Source organism: Ursus maritimus, unplaced genomic scaffold (genome assembly GCF_017311325.1).
Source record: "Ursus maritimus isolate PB19 unplaced genomic scaffold, ASM1731132v1 scaffold_9, whole genome shotgun sequence".
Taxonomy (NCBI): Eukaryota; Metazoa; Chordata; class Mammalia; order Carnivora; family Ursidae; genus Ursus; species Ursus maritimus.
Window position 1 is genome coordinate 25,933,071 of NW_024427107.1, and position 22,504 is coordinate 25,955,574.

Here is a 22,504-nt window from a genome sequence, read left to right on the forward strand (position 1 = left end):
AGAGGGATAGTGTTGGGAGGACCTGTGCACAGAAAGCTCATTCTAGGACCACTGCCATAGTGGACTGGTAGACTTATTCAGGGACTATCACGGAGGTAACTCTCAGAAAGCAGAAAAGAGCGTTAACAATAAATCCACAGAGCAAACTTACCAACTAAATATAAGCAATGAAGGAGTCAAGGTTCCCCGGCTTGGCAACCATTGGAAATTTCTCAGGCTAAGTGGGCAGGGGAAAAGTGAGAAGCAGGGGCACACCTTTTTTTCCCCTTCCAAACATAATCCTTTAAAAAAACTAGTGGTGGGGGGAGAAAAAATAATGTGTTCATAAAGTTTTGTAGGTTTTTTTGAACTAGGAAAAAGGTAGTCATTTTTCATCATGATTTTTAAGAGGCCTTTGTAGTTTTAATAAAATAATGTTAGGGGCTCTGTTTTATTTATAACATTTAGAGCTTATATTTAAGTTAGTCTGTTAATATCATTTATGCTGAATAAGTATAGAGGAAATATTTTATGGCATGTGGAACAATGTAAGCCCAGGATATTTTTGTATCTTTCTAAATGAAAAGGATTGATTAAACTGAAATACTGTTCTGTACCTCCAGTAATGTGACCAAGAGTTGCCTTTCACATAGTAAGTATTCAGTAAAAGCTTGTTGAATACATGAATAAACACAAGACATAGCAAGCCAGAATGGCCTCTCTGCATTTGGCAGGAGAAAGGAAAGCAATGTGCCCTCACACCAATCCCTAAATACCCTGCCACCCTTTCAGAGATATGACAGAGGAGATGGGATGCAGAATTGGAACAAATGAACAGTGATTCTGTTTGGACTTGCCTTCTTTTATTCTGATTGTGTGTGTGTGTGTGTGTGTGTGTGTGTGTGTGTGCTTCTCAACAATTCGTAGTGTGGCTGAAGAAAGCAGACACAGCTTTGTGTGTTTCCAATCCTTGCAAGCAAGGATTATATATTATATATATATGTGTGTATATACATAATATATGTATGTATATTTAATATGTATATATAATATGTAATATATAATATGTATTATATATATATATTATATGGGACAGGAACAGAGTATGAGCCATACAAAAGATGTAATTTATTCTCATATTACTTATTGTATTGGATCGAACATATATTTCTATTCTTGCTACATCCTTAATAATATCAATGTTAAAAGTCCTCAAAAGAGAATTCTGCATTTGGATCAAATTACTGACCACAGTAGAGATGTTTTTATGTAGAGTATATAGAAATGAGATAAAAAGAGACATAAATTATTTATTTTCATTTTCTTTACCACCAGCTTCCTCTCCCTCCTCCCCAACCTACTTTTTATTTTCTTAAGATGACCATGTTTCTGGCTTTTAAAATTTTATATGTCTTTGAATTTGAATTCTGATAATCATTCGTGAATTATCCCCACTCATTTGAAAGTACAGTTTTCTCTATTTGTTATTATCGTGTATTTTAGAATAGTGATAGGTTTAAATTTTTTTTAATTTGTTTGTTTTAATCATCAGATGTTTATGGCAGTGTGAAATTTCATCTTATCTGTTATCTTTTACATTGCTGACGATCGTGAGTTACTTCATCTAGTTTGTCAGGACACAAATTTAATGGACCAAATCCCCACACATTTTTGAGACCTTTCATCACCTTGTACCAAAATCCCAAAATGCAGGTGCTGTGTGCATTGCACATAAGTTTTTTGATCAAACTTAGAAAGATTATGAAAAATACAATGTGATTGTATTGCCAGAAAACTTAATTGAAGAGTTTAATAGGGAACCGTTTAAGTTCTGTAAGGCTTTTCATTTTTGTTGACACAATTTTATTGCTTCTCTGGTGCCCATAATATCTACAAGGGAAAAATAATTCTTAGCTCAAAGCTAGACGGGATTGCTAGTCAAATCTTCCCTCAACAAAAATGGTCTCTGTCACTGTGTGTCACAAAGAAGGCAATAGAGTTTGCTAGAACAAAGTGGGTTCTGCTCTCTGACTCTCTTTCCGAGGCTCTGTTTTACACTGTGTATAGTTATTTTGGTGTCTCTTGACCCTTTGCGGTCCTTCCCACTCCCCAGCGCTCCTCCCCTATTCTCTTCATGATGCTCTTCGTTTCCACCTTCTGAGAGGTTGGTAAATCCTAGCTTAACTCCTTGATTTCCATCCCCGTTCCCACTGCTCTTCGGAAACCCACATCCAAGTCCATCCTAGGACACCTCCTGCCTCACTGTCTTTGGCCTCTTACTGTTTTCCCTGCCACCGGCTCATTCACATCATCACGCCAGCATTCTCTCCATCATCCTGCTGGTGAAAAGCCTTCCTGCACACTGCCTGCCTCTGTGTATTGCCCATTTCTCTGATCCTTTTTACAGAAGAACTCCTCAGAGATTTGTCTGCACATGACATCTCCATGTTCTTCATCTTCATTCTTTCTTACACCCCATTCAGGGGGGCCTTGTCCTTACCACTCCACAAAAGATCAAGGCCTCTGAGGACCCGTTCTTTGGCAAATCTACTGGTGAGTTCCTAGTCGTCCTCAGACTAGACCAACCAGCAGCTTTTAACAAGATGACCTTTCCCTTCTTGAAATGTCTCTTTCACTAGGCTTTCCACACTCCATTCTCTCTTGATCTTCTCCTACCTCGTTGACTCTTCTTGCTTGGTCTTCTTCACTGCCCCCTCCTTCTTTCAGAAGGGAACAGTGGGAGTGCCTCCACGGAGTGCAGGCAATAAAGAGAGAGCAGTCCCTATAGGGAATTTAAAAACAATAAAACTGAAGGAAAGTTACCTGTTTGATTATTATTTTTGCCATGCACAGACAATTCCAAACAATATCAATGATAAAATATTTCTCCCTTCTGGAAAAGATTGCTCATGGGGTCCCCTGCTTTGATATGCCCCTGTGTAGGCATGTAGGCCAGGTTCAGTCAGGGACCCTCATTCTCTAGGTGATCTTATTCAGTCTCATCTCAAGGACTTACTCTACCATCTATATGTTGACCTCTCCCTCCCTCCTCCTCTCCCTTCCTCCACCCATATCTGCCTACTTGACCCCTTTACTTGGATGTATAAACAGAGCATCTCAAACCAAACATGTTCTAAACTACAGATTCCAAACTTTCTCCCTCCTGACTTGTTCCATCTGCATTTCCCCTCATCTCAGTAAATAACATCTCCATTCTTCTGATTTCTTGGGCAAAAAAACATCGTTCTCTCACTTGCCTCATCAGACCCATTGGCAAGTCCTATCTGCTCCTCGTTTGAAATACGTATCCGTTCCGCGACTCCATCTTTGGTCTGAGTCACCACCTATATCTTGCAACGTCACCAACATCTTATTTGACTTGACCTTTCTGTGTGATTGTATGCTTGTGCCTCATACTTCTGGAAAAGTTCTTGTCCTTCGGCCACTATTTTACCAGTCACTCCAAGGTCCTGTGTTTACCTCTTTTTCTCTGTCATTATCTTTTATCATGTTTCAGTGATCTTCAGTGCCACTTCTTAATTTTCCTTTCTTAGAGTTCTCTCCTTAGAAATTATCTTCCATACTGTATGCGTTCTTCCTGAGATTTACTCACAGGTATTAGCTTCCAAGTATTTGGAACCCAGTCTTCTCTTTTAAGATCTAGTTTCATAAACTGAAATGTTTTCCAAATAACTCTGCTCTGATTCATGTCCAGAATTGAACTCATCATCTTTTCTGTCATCCCAATCTTGGACTTTTGAACTTTCTTTTTCTCTCCAGTGCAATCACTGTTCTTCTTTTATCCGTGATTTTTCTAGACAGTAATGGATGGAGGTGCGGTGCATGTTTCAGTACCCTTTTTTTTTAATAACAAAACTTTTCCTCTTCCATTCCATCTTCCACACAGCATCCCAAAGATGCAAATATGATCATGGCACCCCCTGCTTAAAACTTGCCGAGATCAAGGGACCCTTTGCCAATACTTTGCACTCAGGCAAAGGAGAAAAAAAAAAAAATTGGCCATGTCTCAGGAACCATTTTTTTCTACTGCTAATACAGTCCAAAGAAAGCAATGTGCCAAATCTCATCAATCTGTTTGCTCATTAATGAATGATTTATTAAATAAACATTTCATGGGTATGCATAAGTATTGTCTTGAAAATTCATAGCACGTTCCAATAGTACATTTTTCACTCTTGGCTCCAACCTAGCCTTTCTAATCTTCCTTTTCTGGGGCTATGCATACTTTCACTAACTTTCCCTCTCCAGACTTATTTTACTTATGTTTGTATCCATCATTGCCTAGGTCAATTCTCGTAAGTGTAATTTGGGGTATATGACCATATAAATTCGACCATTCCTAATGTGGTGAAATGTAGAAGACTCCAAATAGTGAAAATCCAAGGATTATTTACATATAATTTAGGAAACTTTTCTGCGTCTTAGGTTAATGGTAAATTTATTTCAACAATTATAGTGTTGATAAAAAAGAATTGATCTAGTCATCTGAGGATTTTCTTTTATAGCCATATATAATTCACAAAATAAATAAGCCTGCATGTGAGAAGCAGTAACTTCCCCCATATATATAACTGTATAGAGGAATTTATTATAAGTAGTAATGGTACATTCCATGTCAGCATATTTAAGACCTTAAATATTTAAAGAGTATGATACAAAGATTGTATTTCCTGGAGGTGTTGATAACAACAACGTACATTTCATCCTTAAAATGACTTGCCGTGGCAAGCAGAAGAGATTTTATCCCCCCTTTACAGATGCGAAGACTGGCTCCTGTATGTTAATAGGTCTGTTTAAATTTACAGAGATGGAAGCTCAAGTTTTCATTCCCATTCCATACATTTCCCATTTAACGTTGCCTTTGTGAAAGCTCTAGAACATTTGTTTCTGGTTCGTTATGAATTCCTTTGAAGAGAAAGCAAGTGTCATGTGCTTTGATGTTGTGCTTGGTCAGACGTATGATTGAGGTGACTATATTGTAAGGAATAATCTAGAAAATTAAGCAAACTCTGTGTTTGTGTATGAATGGAGATGTGTAGGGTTTTGGAGACTGCCACATTTACAAATCGGTATATTCTGAGGCTGTTTATGACTTCTCCTTAAATTTTTCTCTTGATGAAAGGCCAGTGGTGGGGGTGGGGTTTGGAATTGGAAAGGCAGGGTCCCTCTCTTCCAAGAGGAAGCCTAGGGCTGACTTGGATATCACTACCAGTCTAAAGAGTTCATCCTCTTTACTTTAACTTTTCTAAATGGCCAAACCAGTGTGAATCGAAGTCTTTATAGCTTGGTACACATACCACTTTTATAACAGAATGTAAAATTTGCTTTGGGATTAAAAAAATTTCAAACTACATGCCTTAGGAAAATAACGTTTAGTCTTGTTAACATTTGCTCTTTCCAAAATATCTACACATATAATAGTGATATTTTAAAGGTCTAAAATACTAACTTAGCTGATAGAGAGTACGGCACCTATAAATATAACCTAAAAAGTCATAATATCAAATTGATGTTGTCTTTCCTTTGAATAACTTGTAGTCAGCAGGATGGACCAAAGCCAGAGAAGAATCGTGCAAGAGTGCAGCTACTACCTGTTCAGTACTAGACGCTTTATATTCTTTATTCCTTATCACACCTCATTTACATATAGGATCCTTAATTTCAGGGGGCTAAGTAACTTGCTCTGCCAAATAGCTAGAAAGTGTTGGAGCTGGGAGTCAAGTCCAAGAGTATCTGTCTCTAAGTCCATGTTTTTTCTTTTTCCTTAACGCAAATATACGCATAGCAGTTGTCTGTATTCTCTTAATGAAACAGTGTTTTGAAGAACACAGGCTTCTAAGGGCCAGATAGCTACAGAAGAAGAGGGCAATTTTTATGTCACTGCTGGCTCACCTTTTATCTTTGTTTGCTCAAAATTTCAAGCAAAGAGAATGAATTTCAGTTAAAAAAATTACCATTATTTCAACACGGAGTGCCTCATTCTGGTTCTTCCCAACAAGAGTGAATGATGGTTCTCTGAAACTAATGATGTGCTACATGTTGGCTAATTGAATTTAAATTAAAAAAAAAAAAAAAAAAAAAGAGTGGATGCTGGTTTCATGGATCACGACTCCAAAGAAGTATGCCCAAAGACTCACTGAATGTGACTGAAATAAATCAGAGTTTTGTTTCAAAGTTGTGAAACTGATTAAATTCTGTAATTGTTGTAGTAATTTAAAAACAATGCCGTCTTAGAGGGAGGCACCTATCATTGCTAACGTCTTTGAGGTGAAAGCATAAGAGAGGATATAGAAGCTTCCAAGAACCAAATAATATGATGAATCAAAGAAATGCAACTTCCCTGAGAGTAAATGATACCCTTGTAAGGAGACTTTGAAAGTGGTGAAGGAAATAGTGATAAAAATGCACTGCTGGATAAACATTTATTTTCTTTTCATTTAAAAAAATAATTTAAAAAGGCTTTTGACCTAGCATGTGGCTATTCAGAAAAGTTGGTAGCTGTGGAGTAGAAAGAGAGGCTTTCATAGGTGAAGAACTTGCTGTGTGCTACAAAGCCACGGGCTGAAATGAATAGCCAGTGCCCGGCAGAAGCAGAGGCTATCAGTGGGTAGAGTAGGGTTCAGTGTGTAGACCAGAGGTGTTTCCTATGTTGATGAGCCACCTCACAAAGCCAACACAATATGCTAAAGAATGAGAATCGTTTCAGACAATATGGAGATTGTGATGAATCCTGTGAGGTCTTAGGTGCAGATCACTGGGTAACTGACAGATGGGAACACGATGTTTCCCCTAAGTCACAACAATAGAATTTTGGTCTCTTAAATTCAAAGCAGTCAGAAATGAAACAGAGTCTAACGTGGAGAAATGCATTAGAAATTAATAAATTTAAGAAAAAATACTTCAGTAAGAGCACTTTCAAGTAAGACACATTAAGAAGTTGTATGAGTAATTTATTGAAACTAATTGATATCAGGAACTTATTAAATTCTTTTGAGGTCCCATTACACTGAGGTCATAGATGATTCAAGAAGCAGAAAGAAGTGATCACACTTTCCTGGCCTAGAGGCCCCAGGAGATACTACTCCCTTACTATATAAAAATAACTTCTGGGTAAAACCAGACAGGGCAGGGCAAAGGAGCTTTACTTTTCCAGAAAATAAAAAATTACAAATCCAGCCCCGTTCAGATAATTGACACTGGAGCATCCAATGCACTTCAATCTGTTACTGCCTAGAAGAAATAATTTAAGAGAAAGCACTGCAGGTCAACAAAGATGATGTTGCTTGGTTACTCAAAACCATTTGGTAGCATGCTGAGTTGCTCAGCTTTTTAGAAGAGCACTCTTTGTATCCACATAGGAAAAGGATGGAGACCACTTGAAACCATTTTTAATTGCAAACCTGCTTCATCTGAAAATAGGCTTCACTTTTGCTGTGCACAGGCAAGTTCAGAGGTCTTTATTAAAATGTAAACTACCGGAACGCCTGGGTGGCTCAGTCCTTAAGCATCTGCCTTCAGCTCAGGGCGTGATCCCGGAGTCCTGGGATCGAGCCCCACATCAAGCCCCACATCGGGCTCCCTGCTCCACTGGGAGCCTGCTTCTTCCTCTCCCACTCCCCCTGCTTGTGTTCCCTCTCTCACTGGCTGTCTCTCTCTGTCAAATAAATAAATAAAATCTTTAAAAATAAAATAAAATGTAAACTACCAAGGTAATAAAGAATGTTGAATTTGACTTGTTCTTTTAGATATTGATCTTGTTGTGATGAATTTGCTTCGAAGGAGTTTGAACTGCTTTTTTAGGAGGTGGGAAATTCAGGTTTAAGGCATCCTGGCCCAGGAGTCCTGGGGGCTGCCTGGAGGCAACGATGTTTGGGAGAGAGTATGGAGCTTTGGTTCAGACAGACTAAGTCCAGATCCTACTTTTGCTACTCTCTGCCTTTGGGGAAAAAAATTACTTAAAATGTCTGAGCTTTAATATCTCATCTTTTTATAAAAACAGTGATTTTTCTGTACAAATTTACTGCAAGGATTGAGTAAGAAAATGCATGTTATGTGCTTAGCACCTAATGGGTTTCCTACCAAATATTCACTTATTATTTTAAAGTTAGAGTGCTGCAAATATATTCTCTTCTATATTAGAGTCTCGGAAATATCCTGTAACAATGAATCACCTATCTGCAGTAAAGGTAGGAGGGATTTCAAAAGGGAAATGGGGAGGAGAAGGTAGGAGAGTTTTTGAAATGTGGATGCTTTTTTAGAATTTCGTCTTTCCAGGAATTGGACTCTTTTCTTTTTCTTTCTTTTTTTTTTTATGGATGGAAGGAAAGTGGAACCCAAAATGTTTCCTAGGACTACAGAAAATGTTTCTCTTTCTCGTTATTACTTTAGACTAGTTGGCTTAATATTTATTCTGTTTAGTGTGTTTAGTGATACATATTCAATGTGCTATGCATTTTGCTAAAATAGTGATACACTTTGTGATTTAACGCATTAGCAAATCACCAGGAGGAGATGAGATGTGAACATTTTGTAGGCAGATACTGTCTTAGTACTATCCTTGGCAGCTTGAACATTCACCCAGTATTTTAAAAATTTACTAAACTTATACCAAATGGTTCCCAAATTTTGCTGATAAGAATACAGAGAGCTCATGACTGTTGTGATCATGAAATGCAGATTAGGTTAGACTTACTCCCAAATGAAAGAAGCATTCTTAAACTTAGAGTTCTCTACTTATGAATCTAGACTGTTCCCAAAAAATTGAAATTCCAGATCTTTCCCTGATCATTAGATTTGTATTGGTTGTAGTTTTTTTTAATATTTTAAAAATTTATTTAAAAATAATTTAAAAATTTTAAAATATTATTCCGAATAGCAGAATAAAATATTATCCCGAAAAAAAAGATTTGACATATGAAAATTTGATCATTTTTTAACTAAGATGAAATGCCTAAAAGTTATTAGTTTACTTACCAGAATAATCATTCGTATAAGAGAAGGGAAAGGTGAAAAGGAGTGATGCAGTGGATAGGTTTATGAGTTGGGATGGCAAGTAGGGGGAAGTGAGACAGAGCCTTGAGAACCTTCTGTTACATAGTTAAAGGGAACAGGAAGCCTAAAAATTTAGGTTTTTAAACATTGTCTTTGGAAATGTAACCATTTGGGTTAGGCCAGGGGAATAGGTAGTTACCAGAATTCAGGCCAACTGAGAAACATGAACACAAGACAAAATTGCAGAATCAAAAGGAAAGCTACTTTTAGGATTTAAACAATATGGCTTAGTGTATCATTGTGGCTAAGCTACCTATCCTCGAAATAAAAATGCGTGGGTTCAAATCGTGGCTCACCACTTGCTAGCGGTGTTCCAGTGCACATAAAGGGCATCAGTCAGTACCTGGCACAGAGTAAATACTCTGTGAAATGTTGTTGTTGATGATGGTGATTGTGATGATCGATACACTATTCCACAGAAAATGGGACCGATTACTCCCACATTGTGTTAATAAAAATAGAGTAATTTGGTACCATTTTCAAATGTGTGATCATCACCAAATTGACAGAATAGAGTAGAATACTGGATAAATTGTCAGTGGTATTATTTTTAAATAGTATTAAATAGGAAAGGTCAGGTGCTAGAGAACACAAATTAGTAATCTAATTAAATCACCAGCAAAGAGACAGATCGTGTTAACAGCAGTCAAATTTGTTATTACAGAGCAATTATTAAAGTGAAATATTGAAAGATGCTATGTATCATTACTAGGTTTTAAACATTTCATTTACACAGGCAGAAAAGTATAGATTAATCAGTTCATTTGTTAAGTTAAAAGCTCCTTTATTAAAATATTTATATCATTTGTATAAAGGGAACAGCATTGTTGAGGACATAAAAAATATTCTGTGGCACTCCGAACTACATTCCTTTACAAAATTATTTGCACAAGTTGCTCCCAATGGAACAGTTTCCAAGTACCACATATCCTAATTTGTGAGATTAAATAACAGTTTCTGGTTTTGACATTTTGCACATTTCCTTAAATCACTCTCAAACAAAATGATTTCAGTGTGGCACCAAGCTATTATTCAGTTGCATCATATATTCAAGGAATGTATTGTTTTATGAAATGTTGGAATTTTTACAAGACTAGTGAAAGTTGCTTTCTTCCGTATCTCCCCCCCCCCGCCCCCCTGCCCCGTCCCCCTTGGCTGCCACTTAGTTTCGGGACTTCACTAAGACTAGGAAACCTTTTATAGCCTCCTTGATACTGTGGTATTACAACTGGATACGTCCAGACATTCACAGCCTTTATACCAGGCTGAACTGGGTTCCCTTCCAAGCTCTGTCAGTTTCAAACTTGGGAACCTGGGGCAAGTGACCTTAACCTCTTTAAGCTCCAATCTCCTGACTTATAAAATAAAGATTAACATTTTCCTCATGACTTTACCATGAGGATTACATGACTGTTTTTCAACATTTATTTATTTATTTTAGAGAGAGAGCATGCAAGGGGAAGAGGGTATAGGGAGAGGGAAAGGAGAGAAGCCGACTCCCACTAAGGGGGAAGCCCGCCTGTCACAGGGCTCGATCCCACGACCCTGAGATCATGACCTGGGCCAAAATCAAGAGTCAGGCACTTAACCAACTGAGCCACCCAGGCACCCCTTACATAACTCTTTTACATGAATAGGTCATCAGAGTACTGGAAGAAATACACACTCAGTAAATTGTCATTTTTAAATTTTTATTTTCATGAATCTTAAAAGAGTAGTGGTCATTTGGTCAAATTTACTTAAACACTCCTGATACCTGTTTAAGTATCTGATACACTGAAATGTGTATGTGTGTGTGCATGTGTTTGGAATGATAAGGATTCTTTGATAAATTATATTTTCTTTCTAGAGAAGAGTGAAACAAATGGTTTAATACACACTCACACACATTTATACAGATAATCTCCTACTTACAATGGTTCAATTTAACATTTTTCAACTTTACGATAGTCAAAAGTGGTAAACATTCAGTAGAAACCATACTTCGAGTTTTTAATTCTGAGCTTTTCCGGGGCTAACTGTATGTGGTAAGATTCTCTTTTATCATGCTGGGCAGTGGAAGCGAGCCCCAGCCCCCAATCAGCAGGCACTTGCAAGGGTAAACAACCAGTAAACTTGGAACCGTCCTGTGCCCACCCACCCATCCTGTTTTTCACTTTCAGTGCAGTTTTCAATGAATTACAGGAGATATTCAACACTTCATTATAAAATAGGCCTTGTGTTAGATGATTTTGCCCAACTGCACGCTAATATAAGTGTTCTGAGCACGTTTAAGATAGGCTCGGCTAAGCTATGATGTTCAGTGGGTTACATGTATTAAAAGCATTTCGACTTGAGGTATGTCCAACTTACAATGCATTCGTGGGGACTTAACCCCATCATAAGTGGAGGAAGATCTGTATATGTAACAGAATTAGTATCTGTGTTTGGTATAATTGAAAGGGCTTTGGATTTTGAGGCGTGAGGCTCTGGGAAGATTTTTATAAAATTCTCGTCTTGAGATTCATCTGCTTCCGCGTATAGGGCGTAGATTCGTGTTTGAATAGAAGTGTCCTGGTGACTTTGACCTGCCTCGCTTTGTCCTTAGCTGAGAATCTGTGAAGATGAGAGTTCTTGAGGAACTCACAGTTTACTGGGGAAACATGCACGAACCATGTAAAAAGTTATAATACATCCTAAGTTCTGAAACATATTTATAAGCTAATTGTTATGGGAGCACGGAGGAGGCGGCACTTGCTTTCGGTTTTGAGGGGAGAATAAGAGTTTAACAAGAGAGAAACAAAAAGACATTCACAAAGTAAAAGAAACAACACTGGTCAAGGCATAAAGATCCAAGAGGTGCCAAGAGGAAGAAGGTGGGTTTCTTGAATGACATATTGGATGGATGTCAATACTGTGATCGATCTGGAAGTTATTTGGATTTATAAGCAAGAAGTAAGGATGAATTCTTCCTTTCGAGACTAATTTAAGTTCTGGTTATTAAAAAAAAAACAAAAAACATGATGTTTTTTGTTGTTGTTGGGACAAAGACACTGAGGGTTTATTATCATTCTTTTTAAATAGATTAGCCCCAGAGGCCAAAGGTGTTGTACATAGCAGGAAAAACAATCAGTAAATGCAATAATAGTGCCTTGGTGTGCACTTCTATTTTCCAGGTTAATTATTTGTTTAATTAAAGCCTTCAGAATCAACCAGAGATGCTGATGCCCAGAAATATTAGATAAACATGAATCTCTTTGGCGGTGTAAGAATTGTGTGACGATCTTTTCAACCTCTCAATACAATCCAGCCTTTTCTCACTTTGAAGACTAGATCACATTGCATCTTTATTTGTATTTTTTCTCTTATAATTGTTGATTATTTGTACAGTTATATCTGCATATCACCAAGGAAGGAATTGAGGCTTAGAAAGGTTAAATTATGTACCTAAGTTCCCTTACCTAGAAACTGATGGAGCCATGAGTGGTGCTCGGGCAATTCTGTGTTCTGGAGAAAAAAGTTCTTGCAATTTTATGAGAGATTAGACTGAAGAGACAAGGACTTCAGGGCAGGAAGATTGTTGTGGAAGCTACTGAAGTTGTCAGTAAAGAGAAGGTGACAGAGAAATAGAGAAACACACGTGACAAGAGACATTGCCGTAGAATCAACAGTGTGGGATGACTTGGTGTGGAGAAAGAATGAGACATTGAGGGTGATTTCTGAGGTCCAGTCATTTTTTTTTATAGATTTCCCCCATAACAGGGAACACAAAGGAAAAATGGAGATAGATGAAAATAATGGCTTGTGCTCGGGCTTGAGTTTAGCAAATCAGGACATTGTTGGCGCTTCTGCTCGGAGCTCAAATAAAAGATGAGAATACAGATGTGAATTTACTGACAACTTGGACATGTTCTTCAGATTTCCTCAGGTCCTTGTTTTTTGTTTTTTGTTTTGTTTTGTTTTGTTTTGTTTTTTCTGCTGTAGTCTCTCACCTCAGCTCTCAGATATTGAAGTTTTTTTTTTTTTACTTTTTTTCTTTTCTTGCTATCATGACAGAGAAGTAAAAGTATCCTCATAATTTTTGCAATGTGCCATTGCCATTATAACACATAGTCCTACAAGGTAGGCCTGGCCAAATATCCAAGAAGTAAAAATCAAGTGAGTCTTCTGCTTCCATATTGTGTCTGCATTGCTCTATTTGTTGCGTGCTGCCGTTGGAGAATGTTATCTAAGCTTACTCATTTTGCTAACCACTGTTCCCTGGGATGTGAGGTGTGCTGGAGTCTCACCTGAGCTCCACCTGGTGCTTATTTCTTTGAAAGTCAGACTTGGGGTTCTTGTGATGCTGTGACTGCAGAGCCAGACGTGGTGTGCTCATTATTTTTCACTCTAATATCCTCTGCAGAAACGGCCTCTTTGGGAGCCAGGACCTGTGAGGACGATCTTACGGAGCAGCAGTTGAGAGCAACCTCAGGTAAGTGGTCTAGTCCTTCTCAAAATCACATTTGTCCTAAGTGAGTTACATTTGCTACTCTCGTAATTTGTGTAATAAATGTATCTTTGGAACTTCTCTAAATAGAATTGATCAGATCTCTTATACAAATGAGTTAAAAGCAAAATGAAATATAAAATGACATATCTACTATATTTGGATACATATATAAAGTAACATCTTAAAGAACAAGCAACTTCTGCAGAATGATTTCTCACATCTACATTTACACACTGTGAAGTTTCACCTAAATGGTCAGTTTGTTACAAAGTATAACTCAAAAAGCCAGATACTGTTTTTCCCCAAATCAAACAACGTAGTTGGTGGGGTTATTTTGTGGTAATTAATGAATTGATTGGACTTTGTACACCCATGTCAACGCATTTACTGGTCCCTGTGCTGTGTGTGTGTGTGTGTGTGTGTGTGTGTGTGTGTGTGTTAAAAAAACTGGCAGCAATGCTTTCTTAGTTGCATTATATTCAGATAATTTAAGAGGAAATTCACTCTTGTTGCCACAACACACCTCATTTATTCCTGGCATGATCCCAATTTTCAGATTTCTACAATTGGAATGATAATATGCTATATAGGAAAAAAAGATTATAAAAAGTCCTTTGCACTCATAATGGGGAAATGAAATATGTTTTGCAAGGGAAAACATCCCTCCAGTATAAAGTCAGAATTTCTCTCTTTAAAAATTCTTTAAAGTTAAGTTCACCTTCACCTATGCATTCTCATGAATACTTTTTCATTTTTTATGTTATTTTCCCTTAGAAAACTGGAGAGCATATTTAAAATAAAATTGCATAAATCAGTTCGTCTCCCTCACCTACAGCCCAATCAGAGGATTTCATTAATGATCAGTTTGAGGTAATAGGCCAAATATCAAGACTATGACAAAAATATCAAACAAAAAAGAAAACACTCCCTGCCAATACAGTTATTTATCATTTTGTAAACAAGGGTACCATGATCTACACCTTCACCAAGGTCTCTGAGAAGCTTTATATTGAGATACTCTCATGCCTTCTGGATATTTTCATGGAGATGTTCTAGTGGGAAGTCCAATATAACAAATTCCAAATGGAATTTCTCATTTTTGCAAGACCGTTTCTTCTCTTTCTCCATCTTAACTGATGCCATCCTGCTATAAATGTAGTTATCCCAAGTAGGAAAACTAGGAATCCTTAATTTTACTCAAAATATTAGTGCCAGGGACTGTTGGGCTTATGTCATGAATAAGACAGATGACCTCTCTCTTTTTTTAGACAATATTTCTATACAAATAAAGACATTCTAGTCAGATTGCCATGAACACAATGGAGGAAGTAGAAGAGGTGATGTGCTAGAGCTTCTCAAAGTGTGGTTGCCCTACGGGCAGCATCAGGACAACCTGGGAATTGTAAGAATGCACATTCCCGGTCCCCATCCTACATTTACGGACTCAGAAACATTGAGGGTGGGCCTGGCAATCTGTAGTTAACAAGCCCTCCAGGTGATGTGATTCCCACTAGAGTCTGAGAATCCCACCTGTGTAACAGGTGATGAGCGTCTTTAGAAACAGTGGTCAGAGAAGTTCTCTGAGGAAATGACAGATTGGCTGAGTCCTAACTAATGAGAAGGAGCCAATTGAGCAAATCTGGGGAAATGCCTTTTGGGTAGAGGTGGAAAGAAGTTGGTCATGTTCCAGGAAGAGAAAGAAGGCTAATGTCTCCGGAGAGAGGTTAGTGAATGAGTAGGTGAGTAGCATAAGGTACAGTCAGAGAGGGAGACCAAGGCCTGGTAATTTCAACCAGAGTAAGAAGTTGGTGTATGATTCTGAGTGAAAGAGGAAGTTTGGCAAGGTGCAAGCCAGATACTAGCTTGGCTTTATAGACTGTGCAGCATAATTGTAGGAAAGCAAGAGCAAGGCTTACCTAGTTATTAGACCATTTCAAAATCCAGGTAAGAGATTAAGTGTACTGGCAATGGAGATGCAAGGAAATAGATTTAGTTTGTGCTATTTTCTTTGGGGGGGGATTTGACATAATAGAACTTGCTAATAGGTTGTATGCGTATGAGAGAGAAAGAGAAGAGTCAAGGAGGATTCTTCCTTTTGGTCGATGGTGATGGTACCATTAACTGAGATGGGGGAGATGGGAGAGCTGGGAGTTAAGGGGGAGTTGGGGGAGATAGGGGAGATGGGTGATAAACAGAGTGAGTTGTGTTGAGGGGGAACCAGAAGTTCTAATTTGGGCATATTAAGTTTGATATACCTTCTAGATATCCAAATGGAAATATAAAATTTAAAGTAATGGATCTGGATGCTATCATCTAGGCAGATTATTATTTTTCCTCAAGTTAGACTCCCTTTGCAGATAGAGAAGAGAATAGGGACTCGGACCAATGCTGCAGACACTCCAATATTTAGATTTTAAATGGAGGAGGCTTCAGCAAAGGGGAATAAGAGGGAACTTCTAAAGACGTAGAATAAAAAATCACGGTAGTCTGAGGCAAAAAAATTTAAGAGAGGGACCTTTCTCAAGGAGAAGGGCATAGTAACTTCTGTTGAGCAAGCTTAAGTAATATGCAGATGAAAAAGTGACCCCTGGATTTCACAGCACAGAAGTCCTTGGTGGCTTTGAGAAGAGCAGTTGATTGGAAGCCAGACTGGGGAGGGTTGAATAATGAGGGTGATCTAGTTGAGAAAGAGAAAATGCAAACAACAAACAAAACCACCCGAACCAGACCAAAATCAAACCAAACAAACAAGTACTTTTAAAAAGTTTTATTAAAGGAGAATAGAATGGGAAAGCTTCTGGACGCCTCTTCTTCTCACAATTTTACTTCCTAAATTAAATTTAGTTTTCCAACCAATAAGTCTTGCCTGTCTTCTATATTCCAGGCACTGTTCCAGGTGCTTCTGGCACAGAAATAAACAAGATAATTACTGTTTTCTGTAAAGGTGTACCTATTAGGGGAAGTAGGCTATACACAGATAATTTTTACACACTAGGCTAAATTTTTGACATCAATGCATAAGAAAAGAAAAGTAATTAATTAATTAATTAAAAATTTAAAGATGTACTCAGAAACATTAATCTTTGTTCAACATTCAGGGAAGTGTTTTTGGAGAAAGAAGTAATTAATACTAGTAATAATACAGCTAGCATTTTTTCGTACTTATTTTGTGTTAGGCTCCATGCTGACTGATTTTTCTTCATTTATCTTATAACAAACCTATGAGGTAGGTGTTGCTAACCCCATTTTTATGGATGAGGAAACATATTTCCCCATGCTGGCCAGAAGGAAAAGTGGGAGTTATACAGTGGCAAAAAAAAAAAAAAATATTCTAGATAAGACAAGGAAATATAATGGTAGATCTTATAGGGAGGAAGAGGGCATTAATAATGGTTACATGTTTCTGGAACAGTGGTTCACAAAATATGGCCCTTGGACCAGAAGTACAGCATCACCTGGGAACTTAGAGATGTCGATTCTCAGGCTTCACTTTACACACACCAAATCAGCAGCTTTAGGGGTGGAACCCAGCAATCTGTGTTGTAACAAGTCTTCCACGTGATTCTGATGCCCTAAAGCTTGTGAAGACTGTTTTTGCAATTAAATGCTGGCTAGGAAGGGAAGAAAGATGAGACTGGGGTGGTAGACAAGGACCAGGTCTCTTGAAGGTATTCTTGCCATGTACTTCTAGAAGATCGAGCTTTTTCTTTGTAGGTGGTGGGCATTACTCTAAGATTTTAAGTAGGAGAGTCAGATTTAAGTAGATCAAATGGAGGATAGATTTGGATGGGGTGGGTCTGTACAGAGAGACAATGGAGGAGTTCAGGAAAGCATTCTTATAAGCTAGATGTCCAGAATAGAGGCTCAATATCTAAAGTTGAAACTAATACGTAAAATGTTTAAGTTATTCTCTGTTTCCTCCTTACCTGATTACTCCATGGGTTTAAAAAGTATGCAGTGTTTTCCTTAGACACCTCAGAGGGTTCCCAAACATAATTGTATAATAAAGCAATGGGAACCCAGCACAATTGGCTGGTGCTTGGATCAGAGGGCTATAACTGAAGTAGATTTGCCGAGAAATCATATAATTTTATAGAATAAATTAATAGTGATTTTCCAATTATTTTTTATTATTCCAATGGAAGTATTCTACACTAGTCACTCAAAAACTTTCCTTTCTTTTAAATATAGTTTATGTGTATGTGTAGAGGAACTTATAAGGTCATTATGTTAGGCGTGATAAAAATGCTGGGGGAAGTTATTATAACACACCTGTATAATATGAGACTACAGTAGTATTTTGTCTTCTTCCTAGTATTTTGAAACATTTAAAAATAAAAATGTATTATCGTTTATTTGAAAATTGGAAAGTCCTACAGGACCCTAATACACATTTTAAGCTTAAGTACGTTCACGTCATAAAGTTTAGCATATGAATAAATACTGTATATTTTTATATTCCATAAAGCAAAAGCATAATTAAAAATACATATACTATGAATACAACAGTATTATGAAATGTTACTAATATATTATATATAACTATTTAATAATATATATTATATATATTATTATATAATGATAAAATAAAGAAACCTATTGATGAAAATGAAAACTGCCTTAGCATCTTTATTTTGGAGTTTTATGTAACTTAGTGTCTTTATTTTGCAATTTTATAGAATGGAATTTTCCTTAGTTTTTAAGGCATTCCTTTAATACATATTAATACCTTAATAATATATATATATATTTTCTGATAAAGCGCCTTACATTTTATGGCATTTTACAGTTGAGGAAATGTGGTATTTGAAAATTAGAATGTAGACACCCCTTCCTTTAACCCCAAATCCAACCTACAGTTTTCCTAGAAAGCTGTTTCTCCTCATTGATACTCTTGACTCTAAAGTCTATTTATAAAATGAATGTCAAATTTCTTTTAAAAGCTCTCTTTAAGAATGAAAGTGAGCTTTTTTCCTGCCTTGTATGAAACTTTATGGTGTATATAAGTTACCCTTTGATTATTTTTTGCATGATTAAAAATTTGCAAAGTTCTATGGCTCCAAAGAGCCTACCTGTAATAAACGGCTTACGCCTTCCAAACCACAAAACAGGCCTGAATTGCTTGAGCATTAGAGCTAATTGCCTGCCTACTTCAAAGGAAGAACCAGAAAAGAGAGAGGGGGAAAAGTCACAGAAGCAGAGGCAGTGCAGGCAAACCCCCCTCCAGAGGTTATGAGTTGTGGCTTGGAAGAGCCGGGCAAAGTTATAGCCTCAGAACTGCTGTTTGCGATTAAGTTGATGGGGAGAGTCTGCCCCACAATCTTTCCCTGCTGCTGACACAGAGTCTTTGTTCACATTCAGATTTCTCAAACTGTTGCCAGGGTCAGGCTGAGGTCAGACACCACGGTGATGTATAGAAGAACATGTCTGGGAATTTCTCTCACACTTAAAACACATAGTGGAAAACGAGGAAGACCCTGCAAAAACTGTCTGATGAGACCCAGATTATACTGTAGTTTTTTCTTTTAGTCCCTTCGTGATTTTTGTTTTCTTCTCCTGACACACGATGGTTTATTAATGTGAGTTGCGATAGCCCGTACCATTTTATGTCCCCTCAAGATAAGGACACTCAGTAGCGCTCTGACACTTCATTTTCCAGCCCTGGGGGAAAGGTCCAGTAAATCTACTCAAAGAAGTCTTGCATCCCTTCCCCAGGATGAGTTGAAAAGTAATTGCCATGGGCTGTCGTAGGTAGAAGGCTTGACACTGGATGTCACGTCACATGTGTGGACTTGGCAGGGAAACAGCCCGATCCAGTCATGACCTCAGCCTTCCAGCCCCCCAAACCAAGCCGGCCACGGTCCCCACCCAGGCTGGCCCCTGCCGGGACGAGGGAGGCTGTGTTTGATCAGTAATTATCACTGACGGGGTGAAAGCAGGCTAGAGCCTTAAGAAGTGTTGATTCTCTCCTCTTAAAGTAAAAATTTCATAGGTATTTGCCTGAAAAGGAAGCTTCCCCCAAAGCCCTCAGATGACTGACCCCCTCCACCACGGACCTCGGCTCTGCTTTTGTGCAGTGGCAAAGTGCAAATATGGAATAAATGGATTTGTATGGTGCCTTTGAGGACTCACAGTTGAAACAAACTCTTATTTCAAATAATGTTCTTGTTTCCCCCATTGAGCCCAGAACTGCCCCCCTTCTGTTGTTTCCTGCTCACACAGTTGCAGAGCCGGGCTGGCAAGTGAGGCACTAAATAGCGATTTTTTTTTTTTTTTTTTTTTTTTTTTTTTTGTGCTCAGCTGCTACATATGACAGTGGATATTTCATTCTGCTGTCAGAACGTTATTAATAAAACATGGGGTGTGGAGAGGGCCACGATTTCCCCTTTCAATCACTATAGCATTTGCAATGAAAATTTTATGCAGTGTGTAATTTTCAGTTAATGCTTGACACTTAAAATGTCCGTAGCAGCGTTTTGTATGGTTATTGAAGGGTTAATTGTATCATGTTCTCTGCATAAAAGCTCTGCTTATCAAAAGCAAATAGAAGAGTGTATGCAAATGTGTGTCGATGACCTTTTGCCTTTCCAGGGTTAATTTATATGGTCATTAAAGATTTTATGAAATTGAGCAGTCTGGTGCTTCAAATCCCATTTTACCTTCTTCTCCTAATTTATGTAATTCCTACCTGAACAGGGGAATATGATTTTTATTTTTTGTGCTGCAATGAAAACAGCATGCCATGCTGTGGGGAGTTGCGAGTCTGGTTATCTGGCATTACTCAGATTGCTAAAAATTCATTAAAATGTGACATCAGCACAGTGAGAGACAAATGATCGCAGGATGAAAGAGAACAGTGGGCCTTTCACGGATTAGTGCTACACAGACCCAGCATAGAGGCTAACTGCATAAACAGATTAATCCACCAGCAGCGGCATGGCTAAGATTTACAGAATAATTAAATAGGGTTGAGTTACTATGAGGATTTCCATGTAATCTAGCTGGTGTGAACCCGTGAATGAGGTGTGGGGTGATGTGGTTGTCATAGAAGAAGTATACCTTCTTATGTTGTCCTGTGCCCTATATAGCTCCCCCTATGGAAGACACACACACGCGCGTGCATGCACACGCACACACACACGCACGCACGCACGCACCCCAATGTAACTGAAGCTTTGAGATCCTACTCCGGCAAATTCCAAAAAAGTCCCCTGGCGCCTGGGGACTGAAGGCAGGAGTAACACCTGTCTTATATTTAACCCGTCGTGTTCCCATTATTTCGCTAAAAAATTTTTTCCAAGAGTTTGGTTTGTTCTGTCATCTGTCCAAGTCCATGGAACAGTAGGTCCACGTAGTTTAGAAGTTTCTACTATTAAAATGACAGAATTGCCTTACATGTATTCTTAAACCTTTTCTAGCTTCACCTGTCCTGAAAAATGATTTCTTTTATTTTAATTTAGTACAGGCACGTTTTCTCGATGGAGGTAAAAGAAGTTACTCTTGATGACAATTTGCATTGGTACAGCCAGCAGATTCTAACAGAGACTTGCGAATGAATGTTCTTTCTTCAGAGTAGAATGTCTGCAGATGATTCATAAAGCACACGGTTTTTAAATGGTCCCGTTTATTTTAGTGGGCATCCTTCTGGGGTTTTCAATCCTCCTGACTGGTCTCCTTTTCTTAACAGAAGAACAAAGTGAGGAAGTAGACGGAGCAGCTAAGCCTGGAGCAGTGGCCGAGGAGGAGGAGAAAGACACAAGTGAGAGAGACAATAGTGAAGGCAAAAACTCTAAGAAAGATTCTGGTAAGACGCTAGCATCCTTCACCTTTCTTCCCTCCACCCCATGCCTTGCAATCAGCCCTTCCGTCACCCCCACCAAAGCTTATTAAAAGCTTTTATTCATTTAAACTGTCTGAACATTCCCACTACTAGTCATTGCATGTGCATTTTGCATGTGATTTCTATCAGTCGCCTCCCATTGACCTATTTTTAATCATAACCATCTGACAGAAGAGATGTGGATAAGTTGAAGAATATTACAGGACGACCAGCGAGATTATTTTTTAATCAAATCAGTTTGTGTGCTTGTAATTTTTTAAGCGCCTTTCATTAATCTTAGCTATCCTTGTGAGTCCTCTGATGGCATATTAATTTTTCATAAGCACAGGATTACATATCACTTGAATTTTTTCATTCAGACCATGCACCCCCCTAAACCATGTAACCCTAAAAATAAATGTTATTTTTCCTTGCCTTTTTACAACTTACACTCAGGAATTTGCTCTTTTTAAGGGCATCTATTTGAGGCATTTCAAACAAAATCCAGTGGAAAAGTTTACAGATGATTCAGCCTAAGAAAGAGGAAATATCATTGAAAAGGGATTAGGTGCTGGGTAATTTTGATCTTCTAGAATAGACAAATCCCAGTAATGAAAGCTACTGTCTTTGAAAACAAACCTTCGTGTCATGACATTTACTTGTGCACAAACAAACCCTAGGCCAGCATCTGGTGTGGATACCTAAGGCTTTTTCTGTGTTTGATTTGGCAAATATATGACTTCATCCATGCTTTGTATGTATGAGATGGAAATCTATGGTCGCAATGAATATTACATTGGCTACTTTTGCTGCACGCTATACCTAGTTTTATTATGTTGGACTCATTGAAGCAGAAGAAGTGCTGAAACGGGTTCAAGCCTATTAGTTTCAGGTGCTCATCTATCTTTTCCTGGAATTCCAGTGACAGCTGCATATAAGAAGCTTGTGCTCACTATGAAGACATTGGCTTGTGCAAAAGTATCATTTTTTAACGTGCAAGTTTGTTTAAACCTGAATTAGCCCATATTTGTCATTCGTTCTTTGCATATCTAAGTGTTGCATTCCCTGCAAAAATTATATGAAGGGCCTCTCTGCTCCCCACCCCACATCGTTCAATGCTGAGTTTCTCTCCAGAGTCCAGTGAGAATGAGCCACTTAAATTT

At 38.1% G+C, this 22,504-nt stretch overlaps 1 protein-coding gene across 1 annotated transcript in view; it reads left to right on the forward strand.

Annotated features, from left to right (window-relative positions):
* ZFHX4 (zinc finger homeobox 4) overlaps nt 1–22,504 on the forward strand; it is a 155,153-nt gene that overhangs the window by 108,326 nt on the left and 24,323 nt on the right. Inside the window, exons 4-5 of the mRNA XM_040626041.1 lie at nt 13,436–13,504; nt 21,210–21,326. Of these exons, the coding sequence (XP_040481975.1) occupies nt 13,436–13,504; nt 21,210–21,326 (186 nt within the window). The remainder of the gene's footprint in view (nt 1–13,435; nt 13,505–21,209; nt 21,327–22,504) is intronic.